Source organism: Heliangelus exortis, chromosome 29 (genome assembly GCF_036169615.1).
Source record: "Heliangelus exortis chromosome 29, bHelExo1.hap1, whole genome shotgun sequence".
Taxonomy (NCBI): domain Eukaryota; kingdom Metazoa; phylum Chordata; class Aves; order Apodiformes; family Trochilidae; genus Heliangelus; species Heliangelus exortis.
The window spans coordinates 4,565,097-4,585,299 of record NC_092450.1 but is presented as its reverse complement, the minus strand read 5'-3'; the positions used below and the strand labels follow the sequence as shown (position 1 = coordinate 4,585,299).

The window sequence follows — 20,203 nt, the reverse complement described above, 5'->3', positions numbered from 1 at the left end:
TGTTTTCTTCCCCCCCCTCCATCCTTCTTCTCCTCCTCCTGCTTCCCAGCACAGGCAGCCAGGGGTTGCTGGCAGTGGATTCATTTTCCGGGAAGTTTCCTGGAAGTGGATTAGTTTTCTGGAAGTTTCCTGGAAGGAAGGCTTGCAGGGAGTGCCTGTGTGCCAGGGAGATGAAGTGTGGGACACTTCATCTGTGGGAGAGGTGGGGAGAGGGAATGCTGCTCCTTTCCCCCCCATCCTCATCCTTATCCTCCCTTCCCTTTGCATCCCGTGGCTCTTCCAGGGAACATCCAGAGCTTTCCAGTTCCTGGAGAGAAGAAGCCACAGGTTTTAAAGGCTCTGGAGCAAAGTGGGGAAATCTCTGGGTTGTCTGAGGGTTTTATCAACTCAGGGAAAGGCAGCCAGGGGTGACTGAGCACCCTGAGCACCCTGAGCACCCTGACCTGCCTCCCCACCTCCCTCACAGCCCATCCAGGGTCCAAAAATCCCCACAGGATCCCAGAGTTGTGCTGGCCACAGGACACTGCATTTCTGCAGATCCTGGTCCCCTTCTGAGTACCCAAAAGTGATGGGGAGAAACTGGAAGGTGGGAGCTGGGTGCCCCCAGACTCTGCAAACTTTTAGGAGCAGGCACCAGAGAGCTCCTGGGAGCACCTCTGGGTTTTTCCTGCATTCTGAGCAGGAATGACCCAAAACCTGGGGAGGAGGTGGGGTGGGAGAAGTGCTCGGTGAGCAGGAGACCCAAGAGAACTCTGTGGAGCTCCTCAGGAGGTTCTGGTGGTCCTGGGTCCCAGGCAGAGCTTTGTCTCTTTTTGTCTCTGCAGGACAGATTTTTCTCAGCAGTCCAAGTGCAGTTGCTCTGCACGTGTGAGTCAGGGCCAGAGCTTCAAAGGAGCTGAACACCCAGAGTTTGGCTCTCTGGAAAACCTGACCACTGAGTCGAGCATCTCACATGGGAGCTGAAGCATTCCAGAAATCTGGTCCCTGGTGTGCAGGCTGGGTTCTTGCTGACTCTGTCCATGTGCAGACTCCCCCGTGAAACCAGGGGAGTGCTCAGTGAGCTGGGGAGGTTTTCCAGACAGGAGATAGCCAGGATTTTGAAGCTGGAGGACGTGAGTTTGGTGGTTGCCATCACAAAGAAACTTTGAAGTTTTGTGGTTTGCTGTGGTGACACTCAGGACATTTCTGCTTTCCCCTTTTTGCACTGAAGTTTTGGGTTCCTCTCTGTGAAGCCTCAGCGAGTTCTCTCATCCCCTGGGGCCCTGCTTTCCCCATTTGGAAAAGGAGATGTAGATATAAAAACCTTTCTGCTGCTGGTTGGAACTCTCTGCTGTGTGCTATTAAATCACTGCTCCTGGAATAATGAGCACTGATGGGCATGGGAGCTGTGAGAAGCTGCTTGAGTAACTGGGCCACGGTTTCTCCATCATCCTGTCCTGGAAGACCCATGAGACAGAGTTTAGAGCATGAGGAGCTCCCAAGTATTTAAAACATTATGAGGTTTAGTGAAGATTTAATTTTCATTTTTTTCTGCCAGCACTTAGCCTGTAGAAACCTCATTTTCTGGCTTTCCTCGGTCACTGCCAAAGCTGGAAATGAGTATTAAGGAAAGGGAAAAAAGAGAAAACAGAGATTCTTGTAAAATACTGGAGCTCTAGGAACAGGGGCTTTAACAGAGCTGCCAAACACCAGGAATCCTGGGATAAAACAGGGAATATTGGCAGTGCTGGCTGAGCACTGAGCAAGCCTGGGGAAGCTTTAGGCTTAATTTCTCTCCTGCTTCATCCCATGCCTGCTTTGTCTCTCTGCCCCCTCCTTCCTCCTGCCCTTTTTTCCCCATTTGGTGCATTTCTGCTCTGCTCTCCCCCAAACACTCAGTGCTGCTCCTGGATTTGCTGCAATTGCATCTTCCCAACTTTGGCAGCTGGAGCCCTGGGGCTTTGCAATCAGCACCTGGTGGAGAGCCCATGAATTTTGATGAGATTTCTCTGTTCTGAACACACCTTTGGTCCAGCTTCTGGAATAAAACACCCCTGCAGGGAACTGGTACCAGAACAGAGACCCAAAAAAGGTCTCCAGGACAGGCAGATGGATTTTTTTAAGCCCTGCATCTCCTGCAAGTGCTCACCTGCCAGCAGGAGAGCAGCACACACCAGTGACCACACTGGGAAGTCTGGAACTCTGCAGACAACTTTCTGTGGCTTCAGGAAAGAGGAAAATCTTCTTTAGCTGAAGTAAAGCATGGAAAAACTCCTGGGGAGAGGAAGCAGGAGGGGGTGATGGAGCATTCTCTTCTCTCCATCCCTCCTGTGTGGCTGGAGGGACCATAAAACCCAGCAGCTTTAGCAGGAGCATCCCGAGAGCACTGCACAGGATCAACCTCCTCTGGGACAGCCCAGCCCTCAAGAAAATATCACAGCAAGGCAGGCAGGACTCCCCTGCTTCTCAGGACATGATTTTTCCTTGCTTTGCCACTGTGTTTCTGGGGCTTTGCTGAGAGGGAAAAACAAAAATTAAAAAAAAAAAAAAAAAGGCAGGATGAAGAAATCCAACTCAGGGGTCTGTCTGCTCGTGGCAGAGAGGGACCCAGCCCAGTTGTCTCTGCTGGGAGGGGAGGTGTGGGGGGAGCTCTGGGTTGGGTTCTCTGTGGGTTCTGCTGCCTTGTGCACGTGCAACACGTGCAACACGTGGAGCTTCTCCTGCTGGCTGCCCAGGGTGGGTCTGAGCCCTGGAGAAGGCAGAGAGAGAGGACAAGGGAGCAGAGAGTCCCCGTGGGGAAAGAGCCAGAGGAAGGCTCAGGTTTCCTGAAATCAGCCAAAGCTTGTTAAGTCCTCCCCTCTCATCTTCCCAGGAACTGATTTTTTGGGGGGGTTTGGGGCTTCTGTTGCTATTCTGCAGTCCAGATGTTGTCTGCAGCTGGGGCAGAGATAGTGGGGATGCTCCCAGGGAGAAGCTGGGCTGTGGGGGAAGGGACCCTGGGCTCCTTGGGATGGGTGGAGAAGGAAAGAGGAATATGAATGTATGGTTGTAAATCCACCCCTACACACCCTCCTTTCTTTCCCCTTACAACTGCTGCTCTCAGCAGGGGAACGTTGGCCTTCCAGGACTCTCTGATTTCTTTTGCAGAGTCGGAAGGACAAGGAGAGACCTAAACAGAAGCACAAAAAACGTCCAGAATCTCCCAGCAGCCTTACCCCAGCCTCGGTGCCCATCACTGCAGAGAAGGTACCAAACCCTCGGGATGGGAGGGTGGGGAGGGGGGGCAGGGAAAAGCCTGGTTTTCCTAGGAAGTGGGGAGTGCAGAAGAGCAGAGAAAAAGCTTTTGTCCCCTTCTTTGGATCCCTGATTTGTCCCATCTCTGCCTGACTCCCCACCTTGGGACTGTTACCCAGCACCTGCCTGGGTTCCTCTCAGCTCTGGCAGCTCCAGTCATGGAACTCAAGTCCCAAGGGATTGGGCTGGAAGTGCCAGCCTGGTCTGCAGCTGATGGGCAGAGCCGAAGCTCCTGCAGACCAGATAAATATAAATATCCCAAATTTGCTTCAGCCTTTGCTGCTGCCACGCTGGGAACAGCTCAGGCAGGTGGATAAGCCAGGCAAGGCCTGGGGGAGGAGATGTTATCCTGTGGCAGCCAAACTGATACAGCTGAAAAAATTCCAGATATAAGATCTTCAAAGTGCATCAGACAGGGAGCTTTTCCCTGGGAGACCCTGGTTTCCAGTTGCTTCTTCCATCTCAGGAAAACTGAAGCAGAAGGGCACAGTCTGGTTTGTCCCTATCCAGGCAGCCCAATTCTCTGGATTCTCTTTTGGGCTGGAAATCAGGATAGCCCTGAGCTCCCTGTAATTCCTGCCAGCCCCAAAACTCCAGTTGTGCAGAACAACCATGGTGGAACTTCCCTGGAGCTGGTGAGCAACAAGGTGAGGGCCAAGTGTGGGGTTGTTCAGGGTCAGGGAACAAGTGAGGTGACTCCAGGACCTTTGGAGCTGGAATCTCCTCTCTGGTGTGGGAAGGTAAATGGATGCAAGTCCTTAGCAGTGCTGCTCTGGTGTAAGGAAAAGTAGGATTTGGGCCAAGGTCCTGCTGGAACAAATCATCAAGAGGTCTCAGGGATGTCCTTTTGTGCAAACCCTTTTTTTGTGCACAGAAATGCTGCTTGGAGGGGCTTGGGGGTCCTTCAGGTGGCAGGGCTGCCTTCTGGAAATGAAAATTCAGGGGCTGGAAATGAAAATTCAGAGGCTGGAAATGAAAGTTCAGGGGCTGGAAATGAAAATTCAGGGGCTGGAAATGAAAGTTCAGGGGCTGGAAATGAAAGTTCAGGGGCTGGAAATGAAAGTTCAGGGGCTGGAAATGAAAACTCAGAGGCTGGAAATGAAAATTCAGGGGCTGGAAATGAAAGTTCAGGGGCTGGAAATGAAAACTCAGGGGCTGGCAGTGTGAGCAGCTCTGCAGGGGCAGTCTGGGAGCTTTCTGCCTGTCAGAACAGGGTTGCTTTAGGTTAGGGCTGAAGAGGATTTGCTGTGTGAGGCCAAGGCAGGAGATGTAGGTCAGAGCTGGAGTGGCCAAGCTGCTTTCATGGTTGTGAGGCTGGGAAAAGCAGAAAGTTACAAGGGGACAGAGGGGAGGAAGAGCCTGGAGCTGCAATCACTCTTGCTTTACCTGTGCTCGTGTTGGGGCAGCTCAGCTCTGGCTTTTGGGAGCAGCAGATTCCCCCACTTAACAGAGCTGTCAGAAACTGATGGGCTAAGAAGATTATTTTCAAGCTGAACTGAAATCCAAACCCTGCCTCTTGGCCAGCCAGAGAGGCTGTTAGACAATTACCCACTGTCTCCTCCACAGCCCTGCCAGACCTTTAGAAATCAGGAGGGAAGGGTGCAATTCAGCTTTACAGGCAGCTTTCAAGTCTTTGTCAGCTAAAATTCAGGAGATCCTAATTACTGGGGCTGTGCTTGAGTGACAGGGGTTTAGTGTTTCCTTAGGGAGTTCCTGGTAATCCTCCTAACAGAGTGTGTTCCCCTTGCTTTTTTTTGTGCAGAGATCCCAAAGTAGGCTCCAAACTCTGTTCCCAAAGGTACCAACTCCAGATCCAATGTAAATGCTGCTCAGGAGCCTCTGCAGCCAGGCACAACCCCCCAGGGCAGGAGTGGCTGAAGCTTTCTGGAAAGTTGCATCAGGGGTTGGATTGATGGGAAACGTGGAGACACAGAGATGTAGCACGTCCCAACAGGTTTCCTCTTGGGAAACAAAACCATCTTTGTCCTTCCTGGGTCTTTCCCCAGTGGGGTTTACTGGGCAGGGTACCCAAAAGGTGATGGTGGGACTGGGCTGGTCCTTGCTGGGCTGTGCAGTTGGGTTCTCACTTGCACGACCTTGGGGCAAAATAATTTCTCACTTCCCTGATCTTCTCCAAATCACCCAATTCACCAGAGCATCAGCTCCCCAGGGATCATCCTCAGAGGTGACCCAGCCCCCTGTGGGCAGCACCTCCTGTCCTGGCACTGGGAGGAGGACACTGGCCCAGAGCTGTGCAGGCTGGAGCAGGAGCATCCATCAGGGGCTTCCTGGCACCGTTTGCTCCATGGACACCAGGACCACACTTAGTGTGGCATCACCAGAACCCCCCAGAGAGCTGGTACCAGCACCTGAAGCCACAGCCCAGTTTGGTCCCAGTTTGTTCAGCCTGGGGCAACACAGGCACCTGAGCCCCAGTCTCTGGGGTTGTTAGGAAAGCTCCTGGGGGCTTTCAGCAGCTCTGTAATAACAGATTTTCAGAGGGATGCAGAAAATCTGGAGGACTTTTCAAGCTACTTCAGGTTAGCAGTGGGACTTTTGTGTTGCTTTGGAGGAACTGGGGTAAATTCCCCCTCATTGTTCCCTCAGGCAGCCCTGGCCTCAGGGTTCATCCTTTTCTTTCTTTTTGCAATCCAGATTTCTCTTCACCTAACATCCCATCCACCCTGTGCTCCTCTCTTGAACCATTTAGCTATGTGGGGGCTCCTTTGATGTGGTTTCAGTCTTCGTCTTCCAATCTTCCAACCTCTTGATTTCTGCCAGGTTTTTGGAACAGTTTGCTGCGTGCTTCCCTGCATCTCCTGGGAATATAAATCCCATGGATGTCTGACACGTGGACTCTGCCAGGCCACCCTGTCCTCCTGGCTGGGCAGGGACAATTTCTCACTCAGGTTTGGGGGATGAACAGACTGAAAACACAGGGAGGGAGGAGGTGACCTCAGTGCTCATCCACACCAGAGAGTGAAACGAGGCTGTGAATTCCCAAATGACCCTTCAGAGCTCCCCTCCTGCTCCTGGAAAGCAATTTTTAAACAAATTGCTGCTCAGTGCTCTCCGAGAGGGGCTGGGGGAACAGAGGAGTGTCTTGAGACACACACAGAGCCTGAAAATTCCCCAGTGGAGCTGCAGGTCTGGGGCTTTGGGATGGTTTTGGAATGTGCTGGATGTAAAGCTCATCTTCATTGTCCTGCTGTCTGCAGCTCCTAAAGCTTTCTGGGGCAGAAAACGTGCCTGCTGGCTACCACTGCCTGGCTGATTCATCTGGGCCAGCCAAAAACTACACAGCACTGGCAACCAGGAAGGGTTTGGAAGAGCCAAGGTGGGGCTGATGGAGTGAGCCTGGAGCAGAGGAAAGTTTCTCACCAGTGGAGGAGCGATGATTCCCCCCAGTAAATCCCAGGGCTCTGCACTCAGTCCCAGACACATCCAGGAGGCACTTTCTGGGCTTGGGATCTCTCTGTTTTTTTGGAGGGAGCAACCCACCAGCCCCCCTCCCCCTGCAGACACCCCTGGGAGCCACCCTGCTCCTGGCTCCTGCACTTTGCAGTAAATCTGCAGGGTTTGGGGCCACCCCAGCTGCCTCCTCCTGCCAGCTGCAGGCATCCTGATCACTTGTTGACACAGACACAGATGCTGAGGGGTTTGGGCTGCAACATCTGGCTTGCTCTGGGGGTTGTCCTTTGAGCTGTGGATGCCAGAACCTCCCTGCATCCCCCCCCTCCTCCCAGTCAGGTGCTGGAGAGGGAGCAGAGCAGGGCAAAGAGCTCCTGATTGCAGAGGCTTCGGGAGGGAGGGAGGGAGGGAGGGAGGGAGGGAGGGAAGGAGGGAGGGAGGGAGGGAGGGAGGGAGGGAGGGAGGGAGGGAGGGAGGGAGGGAGGGAGGAAGGGAGGGAGGGAGGCTTTCCAGGTTTCCCACTGTTATTTGAGCTCTGGGCATCCTCCCAAGCCCAGCCTGGAGCTGACAGATCCTGGGAATCTCTGCCGGGCTCAGGCAGATTCCAAGTCCCTGTGATGGGGTGGGGATTTGTGGGGGAAGGCTGCTGATTACCCCTGCTAATCAAAGCGTGTCTCAGCAGGGATATTTGCAGTAAGAACCCCTGAGCCTTTTAGCAGCCCTTGTTCTTACACGAGTGGGAATTTGCCGGTGACATCAGAGACTTCCAGATCCCCTCCTCAGCCCATCTGTCCCCTCTCCCCAGCTCAGCAGCTGGGTCTGGAGGCTGAGGGAGGGGATGGGGTGAAGGTTGTGAGTGCTGAAGGTTGTGAGGGGCTCAGACACTGAGATTCTGGAGCTTCTGCAAACACCTTGGTCCAGAACCCCTGGTGGGGACTCATCTGTGCTCTCTGGGGAGGCAGCTGATGCTTCAGCACAGCCCCTGATGGAGCCTGGGGAGCTCCTGCTCTCATCACACTCTTCCTCCTCCTCCTCCTCTCCTCCTCCTCCTCTTCCCCAGTAGTTTAATCCAGGGCAAAGCTGCTCAGTGGTTCTGACACAGCCACCATCCTCCCCCCCTCCTGCTGCATTTCGTCAGTGGTTCCCTCGAGGAGCTGATGCTGCCAATCAGGAGGCAAAGAGATGCTCTTCTGATTTCCCAGCAATAAATTAATGGCTGGAGAGCTTGGGTGCTGCACAGGGAGGCCAGAGGACAGGTACAGCCCCTTGGGGACAGCAAGGACCAGGGGAGGAGGTAGGTGCATGCCTGCCCTTGGGTGCCTGCATGATTTTTGTCTCACTTCCCCCAGCCCCTGGCCTGAGACAGGAGTTTCCCCCTCCTCCTGGCACCTCCAGCAGGTTTATTCTCGTGGCATTTTTCACTTGGTGGCTTTAAATAGACTTCCCAAATGTAGCCACTGCCTCGTTTTGAAAGAAGAGCTCTCACTTCCTCTGTGCTTCCCTATTAATTTATTTTTTTTTTTTTCCCCTCTGCAGCATGCCCTCCCCCCACACCTCTTTCCAACACATGGACCATGGGTGTCTGCACACACACACACAGGGATTTCCATGCTGGAGAAGAGCTGATTAGCCAGAGGTTTCTCTCCAGAGGTTTCTCTCCAGCCCTGCTCTCTCTGGGCAGCATCCCTGAGCTGGAGAATCCTTAGGGAGAGGCTGGGAATGCAGCCCTGGTTCCTCTTCCTCCTGTTGGCATCGTGGCACCAAACCCTCCCCTCCAGATCAGGGCTGTGCTTGGCACTCCACGTGTGTATCCTGGAAGGTTCTGCTGCTCCACAGAGCAAAAGTGGGAAAGATATAAAGGCAGAGAGAGGGGAAGGGATTTCCTGGGCTTTCTGGTTCCTTCTCTTTCTCTTCTGGTTCTCTTCTGGCCCTCGCCCCAGTTTCCAGCTTTCTGGAATGGCTGCTGGAAAAGGGCTCTGTGTGGGGAGGAGGTTGGTGGGGGATCCACAGATCTGGCTGCCGTGACCTGTTTGCCAAACAAGATCCAGGGTGGCATCTGGCAGGAGGTGGGGAAATCCTGTCCCCAAAATCTCTCAGGGAGGTCTCTGAGGTCAGATCAACCCTACAGGTGTGTCCATTCACCCCCTTCAGCTGAGCCAGCCTCTATTACCCTCTTTTTTTTTTTCTTTTTTTCCTCTAATTTTGCAACAAAGATTTATTTCCCAGCTCAGATTTCCCTCTTCCCCCCTGCACTAATTCATTATTTGCCCTGCACTCCCCTCCTGACACTGGGGATTTAGGAGATCTCTTCTCATCTGGGTTCCCCCTGCCCTTCTGCAGCCTCTTGCACCTTGTGCTGAGCTCCAAAGAGCTGAATTTATGGGGAGGGGGAGGAATTTGGGGCTTTGGATTTCTGCTGAGCCCTGAGCCAACCCTGCAGCAACCCCCCAGCCCCCAGACTCTGCTCCCCTTGCCCTCCCCAGGCAGATGTGGGAAGTCGGAAAGATTTTCATGCTCCCTCTGAGCTCATAAATCAAGAAAGCTTCATCTCCAACATCCAGGCCCCTGTGATGAGAAAATACAGATCCCCCCCCCCTCCTCCTCCTCCTCCTCCTCTTCTCCCCCTTAATTTCCACCACTCCCTTCCTCCTGTCTTTCATATTCCCAGCACATCTGGTGTGTGTTAGGCTGCCAGCTGTTGCATTGTGCAGAGTGATTAAACCATGTGGGAGGAATGGGGAGAGATTTTGAGATTTTTATCTGGGCATTCATGAGTCTGCATTACAAGGCCCCTTTTTTTCTCTTTTTTTTTTTTTTTTTTTTTTTTCTTTTTTCTTTTTTTTTTTCTTTAACTCTCCCCAAGAAGAGGTCACCTGGAGCAGGGGCAGGGGAATGGAAGGAAGGTTCTGTGCTCCTCTGTGTCCTGCTCAGTGAGAAGGAAAAGGTGTTTGCAGGAACGTGCAGGTGTTGTTACACTCTGGGCTGGGGCCATCCCATTAGAACCGTGTCTGGATTATTGCAAGAAGTGATCTCTGAGCATTTTTGGGCTGGCTTTGAAGTGAGCTGAAGGTGCAGGTTTCCTACCCTTGCCTGGATGCCCTGAGGGATGGGGTTTTCTCTTCATCCCACTCTCCCCCTGCTGAACTCCCACACTTCTCTCTCTCATCCCAAGCTCCTGGATTTCCTAGCATCTGCCCAGGCTCTTCATCCCCTTTTCTTCCCTGTCTCCTGGAGGCTTAGATGGGGTTTTGGAGAGCATCTGCTGCTCTAACACCCCCCAGGGAGCATTGACCGTGGCAGATTTGGGAAGCCCTGGAGCTGCTTTAGGGAACCCAGGGAAATTCCCAGCCCAGAAGATCCCCCCCTGTGTGGAACAACTTTGCTGAGCATAGCACACCTGAGAGATGGAGCTGGAAATGAGTCCTACCACCAAATCCAGGGGTTTTTTTTGGGCTGCTGGGGGCACTGTGATGCCTCTGCCCTCCTTGTCTCCTCTTTAATTTCCTGCAGCTCGGGGGGATGAGCATGACCTGAGTAGAAATCCTGGTGCCACCAAGCAGCAGGAGATGGAAAAGTTGCTTTTTCTCTCCTGAGCACCATGACCTGCCCATCACTTGGGGGGCAGAGGGGGTGATTGCTTCTCCTGGGAGGAAAGGGGGTAAGAGGAGCCCAGCTGTGGCCACATCTGTCCTGAGTCCATCCCCGTTGTGTTTGCTGCTCCCAGGGCTCCAGCAGCCACCACGAGGGGAGCAAAGAGACCCCGGAGGTCGGGAGGTCAGAGGTGAAAGGCAAGAAATCCTCCAGCCATGGCAGCAGCCACAAGGGGAAAAAGACTGGAAGTGGGAAAAGCTCCGTTGGGTTCAGCTCAGCCTCATCCAGTGGCACCTTCCAGCCTGCAGGTAAGGGGGGAAGGAAAAGCCAGAAAAGAGGGGGGGGATCTGTGGGGCTGATGTTTTGTTTTGTTCCCTTTTTTGCTCTGTCAAGGTGCCCTTGCTGTGAAACTTTGCTGATTTCTTTAACCCCTTGAAGGGGAAGGGGAAAGTCCTAATGGTGCTGCTTGCCTGCAGGGAGGGGAGATCCCAGGCTCTCCCAGCTCCCCTCCTGCTGCACTGCCAGGAAAACAGATCCAGATGTCTGGGAGGAGGGAAGGGACACTGTGCACAGGCAATGTGGGCACCACCTGCCCTGCCCTCCCCAGCTGGGACTCTCTGCACCAGACTTTTAAGAAGTTATAGGGCAGGGACCTGAGCCAAAACCTGACACTTAGGCTCCCCTGAGCTTTGAGGCAAAGCCCTGAAGGGCTCACACCTGCTCTGCCTTTGCTTGGTTCTTTTTTGGGGCTGTTACCAGCACTCTGAGCATCCTTCATCTCCTTGGAGCCTGCTGGGGGGCCCGTGGTGGTGCAGGACCTGAATGTTGGGATGGGGTGAAGCTTCTGCTTCTCTGCACCTCCCCTGCTTGCTGGGGGGTGACAGAGTTGTCACCTTCAGCTCAGTAACCCCCCTGTGCTCCAGAACCTTGCGACCCCCTCCCTTTGCTTTATGGGCTGAGTTGTGGCCACCAGGAGCCCTCCCAAACCCCTTCTCCTTCCCACAGGTACCTCCTGCAGCACCTTGCAGGGCTCCCAGGACTTTGTGACCTTCCCCAAGCTGGAGCAGGAGGAGGAGAAGTACAGGAAACCCGTCTCCTCCTCTTCTTCTTCCCACTGCTCCCCTCTGTACGAGGCTCAGAAAGGGGACATCTTTGAGCAGAAAGTGATCTTCTCAGGCTTTGGCTCCATCATGCGTTTCTCCACCTCCTCTGTCAGCCAGCAGAGGGGCCGTGAGGCTTCTTCCCCCGTGGACTACAAAACCCCAAACCCTCCCAGTGCCCCCTCGGTGGGGCCGAGCAGCGGCGGGAGCAGCAGCAGCAGCCACAAGAGGATGCCCTCCCTGAGCATGGAGGAGGGAGAGGTGCTGAAGGAAAAGAAGCACAAAGGGAGCAAGAAGAACAAGCACGGGCCCGGCAGACCAAAAGGAGGCAAAAGCAAAGAGATTTTGGGTGCCCAGCTGGCTGGGTCCACCTCTACTTCCTCCTCGCCCTTCTCCGGGGGTTCTCTCGTCAGCTCCAGCATTGGGAATTCTTCCCGAGCCTTCAGCCACACAGGGAATCTCCCCAGCCTCAGCATGGAGTCCCCACTGCTGGGTTCAGGTATGTTCCCCACCCCCAGGGCTCCAGGTTTAGGAAGTTTAGGAAACATTTTTTTCACTGAGAGGCATTGGGATGGCTCAGGGCAGTGGTGGAGTCACCATCCCTGGAGGGGTTTGGAGCTGGTCCTTAGGGATGTGGTTTGGCAGCTGATTGTGGTGTTGGTCAAAGGTTGGGCTGGATGAGCTTGGAGAGGTCTCTCCCAACCTCAAACCTTCTGTGTGCACACATGTGGCTGGTGGCTGGACCTCTCTGCCCCTTCCATCAGTCCCAGGAGCTCTCAAAATCCACATCTGGGTCTCCCCTTCCCATCTTGGCCTTCATCCTGGAATCTCCTCTGGGTCAGCTGCCCTGTCCTTGGGGCTGAGGCTGCAGATCTGGGCTGGGTGGCATTTCCAACCCTCTTTTCAGTGCTGAGAAACCTCAGCAGGGCAGAGGTCCCAGAGAGGGATATTCCACAAGTCCACACTGCAGCAACCACAGCCTGACCCCAAGTGAGAGGCTCTCAGAAGTGGTTCAAGTGCAAAGCCTCTTTTAACAGCAAACCCACTCATCCTGGTTGTTACCACAGCCACGGAGGGCTGGGACACAGGCACAGGATTAACTCTGCCGGGAGGTTTGGAGCTGCTCCCAGCCTGAATCCCTTTCCCTGCCTGGCAGGAGGAGGGATGTGGCAGGAAGGGGTTAAAGCAGCAGGCAGAGGAGGGGCTTGCTGCTCAGGGCTGAGGTTTGACACTATTCTGGCAGCAGAACTTGTCATCAGTCTATTGTGGGTTGTTTGCAGATGCTCCAATTTAGGTCAGATTGCAAAGGGGGGGGAAGGTTTGGTCGTGGGGGGGGTGCCTGGGAGCCCTGGGCCATTTGTCTGCTCTGCCTGAGAGAGGAGAGGAGCTGCAAGGAGTGATGCAACTTCAGCATCATAACCTTAGCCCAATTTATTTGTTGTTTTGGGTTTTTTTTATCCCTTCATGGAACAACAAAGGGATGTTTCCAAGAGGAGGAGACTGCCAGGCCCTGCTCTCCTGCCTGTTCTCCCATTCTTTTCCAGAGGGATGTTGGCAGGGCCCTGAAGGACCTGGCTTTGGGCACTTTTGGGGAAGTGGAATGGTCCCCAACCTCAGCAGCAGCTCCCTCCTCACATTTATCTATCCCTGGACATCGTGGGGACAGGGACAGATGAGCCCAGCATGAGTGGGGTCTCTTGGCTGGCACAGAGCAGGGCTCTGAGTCCACTGTCCCCTCCTTCCACCAACTGTCCCCTCAGTGTCCCTTGATGCTGTGATTTCTCTGTGCCAGGGCCTGAGGAGCCAAGGAAAGGAGCAGGGATGAGGCTGGAGGAGTTTGTGGGACCCTTGGGCTGAGCCCAAGCCTTGCTGCCTGCCAGGCCAGGGGGTGGATGTGATGCTTGGATTAGTTCCTTCCCATCCTCAGAGCCATCCCTGCAGAAATCCAGCTGCTTCCAGGCCACGGGAGAGGAGTGGGGCTCCCTAACCCTCTCTCCTCCCCTTCCAGGGATCTACACCAGTAACAAGGACCCCATTTCCCACGGGGGGGGAGTGCTCCGAGCTGTCTGCAGCACCCCCCTCTCCTCCAGCCTCCTGGCACACCAGGGAACCTCTTCCCTCCCACAGCTCACACGTTCTCCCTTTGCCAGCACCATCCCAGCCTCCTCCTCCTCCTCAGTCTCCACCACCCAGGTAAGAACCCCAGGAGAAGAGGGAATGTGGGGCAGGGGGAGGTGGGACAGAGCAGAGCCAGCCTGTGGGCAGACAGGAGCTGCTTTTTCCACTTGGGAAGAGCTGCTCTCCCTTTAGTTTGGAAGTTTAGGGTGGCTGGAAGGCTGTGGGTGGTTTTGGGGGCACTTTGCCTGTTTTGGGGGCACTTTGCCTGTTTTGGGGTGGGAGGAATGACAACCTGGCAGGACTCCTGGCTTTGGAAGGGACCAGAGCCACAGCACCAGTGGCCACCAGTGCCAGCCCAGAGAACATCCCAGCTGGGTGGGAGCCACCTCCTTGGGGACACTGCCAGGGGTGTCCATTTGACAGCCACAGTCTTCAGGTGGCTCCCTGAGACTCTTGGCTCTGAGATGGAGCTGGGAAGATCCCAGTTGCCTACCAAGGAGAATTTTTTATCCCCCTCTCCCAGCAGTCAGGACGAGATGCGAGAACCAAGTTGTTTTTTTTTGAGAAGTCATTTCACTCTGTCTTCCTCCTTGTTTTGCCACCCAGGTGTTCTCCCTGGCAGGTTCAACGTTTAGCCTCCCTTCCTCACATATTTTTGGGAGCCCCCTGACATCTGGGTTATCCATCAACCCCCTCCTGACTCAGTCGGAGAGCAGCCGGGCAGGTACGTGAGCCAGCAGGTATGTGAGCTGGGCTGCCAAAGGGCTCTCCCTGGAAGAGACAAGACATCCACAGCTCTCCAGCTGCCTTTCCTGCTTGCTCCCAGTGGGACAGGGGCTTTTTCCCCCCAGGCAGAGGGTGCTTGTGTTTGCCTTGATGTGCTCCAGTGCTGTCCTGTGTCCCTGGACATGTGCAGGGGGTTTTAAGTCTGCCCTGCAGAAATTTGGTGGCTTTTTTTCCCTGCTGGTGCCAACTGCTGTGAGCTGCTGCTGCTGCTGCTGAAATGGTGAAAGTTTTTCTTGGGATTTGGTTTTCTGGGTTTCTTTGAAAACGAGAGCAAGCTCACACTCTTTTATTTTTTATCTCCCATTTCTCTTGAGTTACTTTCTGCCCTTCCCCTTTGGCTCTGTTGAATGCAACAACCCCCCTGTTTTCATCCATCAGAGAGGACCCTGCCATCTGAACTGAATGATTTAAAACTCCTCATTCTTTTCCCACCAAGGCAAACTCATATTTCTTGCAAAAATTTCCTGGTTAACAAGCAGTGAACTTGAAGCAGTTGAAGATTTCTACCCAGAGCAGACTGGGACAGATTTTTATTCTGCACCAGTGGTTAAACAAAAGCACCCTCCTGATTTTCAGATGCTGCAACTCCCAGGCCCCCCTAGCCCCAAAATCCTGGCAGCTCAGCCTGCTGGGTGCTGGGCTGGGAGGTAAAACTCTGTCCTGTGGCCCACGGAGTGACAAGCACTGCAATTCCCACTGTCCCCCCCTTTAGAGGTGGCTCTGAGTTTTCCGGATCATCCGACACCAGCCTTGCCCTCGTTTGGTGCATGTCTGCATGGAAAAAAAGCATGGATGGACACGTGTGCCCACTCCCAACCTTTGCAAGCCCACGGAAAGGCTCTGTCTGTCCCTCCCTGTGGCACTGGCAGCGTTTTGTCTGGATGTCCCTGCTGGCATCTGCTTGGGGAAGGGAATTCTGCAGCTGCTGGGGGTGGGAGTCAGGGCCATGCATGGGAGGTGTGAGTCAGGAGGGATCCATTCACCTGGGATTGAGGGAAAAGGAGATGATCCAAAGGGTTATTCCTCCCTCCAGAGGGAGATGAGCCCCTGCTGCTGTGATTTTGGCAAGGTGCTGACAGGAGGAGGAAGTCAGGAGCAGCCCTGTGGTTCAGGCACAGCACAGAAGCCCTGGGTTCTCTTCCAGCTCCTGATGAATGAATCATGGAGGCAAAATCCAACACATAATGTGCTCAAAAAAAACCCCCAAAAAAAGTCTGATCCTTCGTATCCATTTCCAAGATTGCTCTTTTTGTTTTACCTGGATCTTAGAAGCTTCAGGATGTGTTTTTTCCAGTTCCAGGCAGCCTTCAGAACAGCTCCTGGCTTTTGTCATATTTAAGGTTTGTCCAGCACTGCCTCCTCCTACTGGAGCTACTGCTTAAAACTCCAGAGGGTGTTAAGCCAAATTCCCTTTTTTTTTTTCCAGGAGGATTAATGAACTTGTATGAAACCTCCTGTGTGAAGCCATTTTCACTTAAAAGTGTGGGGACTCTGGGAATCCCAAGTCGTTCTCAAGGTGCTTGTGAAGTTTTAAGCACCCCTGCCCTGGTTTTAACTCAGATTCTTTTTCCTGAGAGCATCTGTGTAGCCACAGCTCCTGGAGACAGGAGATTTCATGGCAGTCGAGCTTGAGCTCTTCCCAGTTTTAATGGGATGTAGGGAAATGGTGTCTGGGAGGTGGGGGAACTGAGACTCAGGTTGTTATCAGCTGCTTTTGGCAGTACAAAAAGTCTGATTTTTATCTCCCACTCCCTCAGCTACTGTCTAGATCTTCCTCCCACAGCTTGTCCTGGCTCCTGCCTCTTTCTGATGACAGGAAAAATCCAGATTATCTTTCCTGCTTGTCTTCAAAGCTTCTTTTTCCTACTTGGGAAGTGCTGTCTCTGGGTGATAACTCAGTCATCATCCTCTTCTGTAGACAAGAGGGGGGTGGTGGCCAGGAGATCATTGAATGTGGAGCCTGGGACTGGTCCAGAGGTCCAGAACCATTAATCTGAGTGCAGCAAACAAGAAAACAACACCTCAGAGCATAGCTGGGTGCTTATTGATTGCAAGTTAAAACTCTTGGGGCAGAGCTGCATGTGGGGACTGTGGATGGGTTTGGTTTTTTTTTTTTTTTTTTTGGAAGGGTTTCTGAGGGCCTTGGATGGAAGCAATGCTGAGCAGCACAGCCATGGTCTGACTGTTCCCAGCCTCCTGGTAACTGGGCTGGGGAAATGAGGAGGTAATTTCAGTGGCCCTGAAATCCAGACTTGTCTCTGCTCCTGGGAGCTTCTCCCAGGAGGCTGCTGTTGGCTCTCAGCTTCTGGGCACCTCCAGAAAGCAGTGGCTTCTCCCCAGGAGGGATGTCCAGTTGGAATTGATGGCCAGGAAGACATTCCCATGGGGATGAGGGAGTGAGGATCCTACCTGGCTGTAAGAGCAGCAGCTGTGGTTGCAGCAAAGACTCCAATACTGGGACATGGTGCTGTAAATCATGGAGTTCCCTGGGTTCTTCCACATCAGAAAAGTCTCTTTTTGTGTGAAGAAGAGGAGGGGTGGGTGAGCCAGCTGGGACAGGCTGTATTCCCAACATCTGACATGTCCCAGAGCCAGAGGAACTCGTGTCCCAGGGCTGCCAGGCTCTGGGAATGGGAAGCAAAGGAATTTTCCCTTCCAGAGGGCTCTGTGGCTGCCTCTGCACTGCAGCTCCTGGGACAGAGGGATGGGGGCAGCTCCAGCTTCAGCTCTTCCCAAAGGAGCAGCTGGAAAGTCGGGAGGATTTGGTGAATGAGCCGAGTTTTGGGAATGAGTCCTGGGGTGGCATTTAGGAGAGAGCCGAGTGGCAAAGCAGCTGTGACCCCCGCGGGTTTTTCTAAGAGAAAGCTTTGAGAAAAAGCTAAAAGAAAAAGCATCCTTCTTTTTTTAAAGAAAAAGCAGCCTTCTGCCCGACCTGGGAGGGGACAGGGACAAGGACAGGGACAAGGACAGGGTCCGGGTTTGGGTCCCCGGCTCTGCGCAGTGAGGGGCTGGGGGGTGGGTGGATGGGGGGGGGGGGGGGGGTGTTTGTGTGTTTTGTCGCCTGGGTGACCTTCCCAGGGTGACATCCCCCCCGTGGCAGGGTGACCCGGGGGGTTCCGTGTCGTGCGGTGCCACGCAGCCCCTCCCCCGGCGCATGCGGGCGGCGCGGGGGATGCGCGCAGGGTCCCTGCGCTGCTCGGTGCTCCCATCTAGCGGGGACCGTCCCCTCGGGTGACAAAACCCGGGGGCTGGCTGCCTATGAACTCTCTGCCTCTCTGTCCCTCCTCTTCCCACCCAGAACCTGACCTGGAAGATTGCAGCTTCGGCTGCCGTGGGACATCGCCCCAGGAGAGTCTCTCCTCCATGTGAGTGGCCTTGGGGGGGCACTTGGGGGGGGTCCCCTTCTTCCCAGTAGCCCCGGGAAGCTGTGGGATGACACAGCAAGGAGAGGGAAGGAGGATGGGGAAGTGGAAGGGGCCGGGGGTGGGAGGGCAGGAGGCAGATTGGCTTTTCCAGTGCTATCCGGAGCTAAGGGGAGTGGGGGGCTCTCCTGAAATGGAGGAGTGGGGGGTCTGGACTAAGGAAGCATCTCTGACATCTTCCCCAGGTCCCCCATCAGCAGCCTCCCCACCCTCTTTGACCAGACAGTGTCTTGTAGCAGCAGTGGGCAGCTGGAAAATGTTCCCCAGGCCACCCCAAACATCGAGCAGCTCCTGGAGAAACAGGGCAATGGGGAGGCTGGAGTAAACAGTGAGTAACCCCGGAGCTGGGCTGGGGGAGGAGAGGGCCTGGTGCATGTTTGTGTGGGAGCCAGCTGGGATTTTGCCCAGGGAGCTGGGAAGGGGACAAAGCTCTGCTCTGTGCCATGGGGGGGGAAGGAGGGAAGCTGGCAGTGGGGCTGTGATCTGGGACCAATCTCCTCCTCCAGGGTTTTCTCATTCTGTGCATCCCTTTCTCCTCTTCCTTCTGGCTCCCACTCTCTCTCCTGACCCTGTCCCCTTTCCCCCTCTCTGTTCCCTGCAGTTGTAGAGATGCTCAAAGCCCTGCACTCCCTGCAGAAGGAGAACCAGAGGCTCCAGGAGCAGATCATGACCCTGACAGCCAAGAAGGAACGTTTGCAGCTCCTCAACGTCCAACTCTCTGTCCCTTTCCCTGTGGTCACCAGCAGCAATGGCCCAGGCAGCCAGGCCCAGTACATCCTGCCTCCCAATGGTGAGGGAACTGCTGGAAAGCATCAACCTCTGCCCTTTCCTAGCCCTGGGCAAGGGGAGGTGACAGGGGGGAGGTTCTGACCCGTTTATCTCTCTGGAGCTGCTGGCAGTGGGCACTGTCCCTCGCTATTGCTGTGGCAGCATCAGGCTCCCAGCCTCACTTCTTCTCCTCCTTGCAGTCTGCAACAACAACGATTCCCTGAGCATCAGCAAGAGCCCCCCCTGCAAGAACAGCTTTGGGATTGAGAACTCCCTCTCCACTTCCTCTGAGGTACAGTGAGCACCACAGCCAGCTGGGCACTGCAGTCCCAGGGCTCTGACCTCGGCTCCAGCCCGTGAGATCTGGGAGTCCTTGCTCAGAAAAGCAGGATTCTTACTCCAGAGTGCCCCTTCCTCAGTCCTGAGGAGCAGCTGAGGCTGGGGGCGTGAGCTGAGGGTGCTCCTGGGTCATCCTGCCCAAGTCTGCCTGAATTCTGGGACCCCCCTGCTCCTCCCTTCCCCCCTCCCTCCCCAACCCCCTCGGAGCTGAGCTGCCCTTTCCCTCTCTGACGCTCTCTCTGTCCCTTTTTTCCCCCCCAGGACCCTCACTCAGGTTGTCCCAGCAGGAGCAGCTCCTCCCTGTCCTTCCACAGCACTCCCCCCCCCCTGCCCATGCTGCAGCAGAGCCCGGCAGCCCTGTCCCTGCCCGGGGGGCAGCAGCTCAATGGTGTGGCCAGGGGGACAGGCAGTGGGCTGGGGGGAGGCAGCTCGGGCAGCCACAACCTCCCCGTGGTGGAGGGGCTGCTGGGGGGGCTGGCGGGAGCTCAGCAAATGCCCCTCAATGGGATCCTGGGGAGCCTGAACGGAGCTCAGGCTGCACCTCCCAGTGCCCACACCCCACAGGCCAGTGCAGCAGCAGCCATGCAGCTCTCCAGCAGGTGAGACTGGGGGGGAACTGGGGGGGAACTGGGAGGGACAGCACTGGAGGGACAGTCTTGAGGGGGACAGCTCTGTGGGGACAGTCCTGCCCTCTGCAGCAGAAGCTTAGCACAGCAGGGAGGAAGGGAAAGGAAAGGGAAAAGGGAAAGGGGAAAGGGAAAAGGGAAAGGGAAAGAGAAATGGAAATGGGAAGGGGAAGGGGAAGGGAGGGGAAGGGGAAGGAAAGAGAAAGGAAAAGGATAGGGGAAGGGGAAGGGGAAGGGGAAGGGGAAGGGGAAGGGGAAGGGGAAAGGGAAGGAAGGGAAAGGAAAGGGGAAGGGAAGGGAAAGGAGGGGAAGGGGAAGGGGAAGGGAAAGGGAAGGGAAAGGGAAGGGAAAGGAGGGGAAGGGGAAGGGGAAGGGAAGGGAAAGGAGGGGGAGGGGAAGGGGAAGGGGAAGGGGAAGGGAAGGGAAGGGGAAGGGGAAGGGGAAGGAGAAGGGGAAGGGGAAGTGGAAGGAAAGGGAAGGAGAAGGGGAAGGGAAGGGAAGCATTGGTGTGCAGGAGCAGGAGGGGCTGTGCTGAGCTGACATCCTTGCCCTGCTGTGCTCCCAGTGTTCCCAGTGTGAGCCCCTTGACAGAGCAGCAGAGACACGTCCTGCACCAACACGAGCAGCAGCTCCAGCAGCTCCAGCAGCTCCTGACTTCCCAGCCACTTAATCCAGTAAGTGCCTGCTGGCTCCTGGGATTTGCTGAGCATTTTAGTGGGAAAGCCTCGGAGCAGGGAGCAAAACTTGGGGCTCCCTCCCTGGCGTGAAT

The 20,203-nt window shown here is 54.9% G+C and overlaps 2 protein-coding genes across 2 annotated transcripts in view; one reads left to right on the top strand and one right to left on the bottom strand.

Moving 5' to 3' along the window:
• PCGF2 (polycomb group ring finger 2) overlaps positions 1-20,203 on the bottom strand; it is a 97,042-nt gene that overhangs the window by 57,433 nt on the left and 19,406 nt on the right. The window lies entirely within an intron of this gene.
• Positions 1-20,203, top strand: part of MLLT6 (MLLT6, PHD finger containing) — a 33,725-nt gene that overhangs the window by 8,117 nt on the left and 5,405 nt on the right. The window contains exons 3-14 of the mRNA XM_071728262.1: positions 3,127-3,225; positions 10,409-10,583; positions 11,281-11,874; positions 13,384-13,568; positions 14,100-14,217; positions 15,706-15,795; positions 17,578-17,644; positions 17,887-18,029; positions 18,303-18,491; positions 18,670-18,761; positions 19,070-19,407; positions 20,000-20,108. Of these exons, the coding sequence (XP_071584363.1) occupies positions 3,127-3,225; positions 10,409-10,583; positions 11,281-11,874; positions 13,384-13,568; positions 14,100-14,217; positions 15,706-15,795; positions 17,578-17,644; positions 17,887-18,029; positions 18,303-18,491; positions 18,670-18,761; positions 19,070-19,407; positions 20,000-20,108 (2,199 nt within the window). The remainder of the gene's footprint in view (positions 1-3,126; positions 3,226-10,408; positions 10,584-11,280; positions 11,875-13,383; positions 13,569-14,099; positions 14,218-15,705; positions 15,796-17,577; positions 17,645-17,886; positions 18,030-18,302; positions 18,492-18,669; positions 18,762-19,069; positions 19,408-19,999; positions 20,109-20,203) is intronic.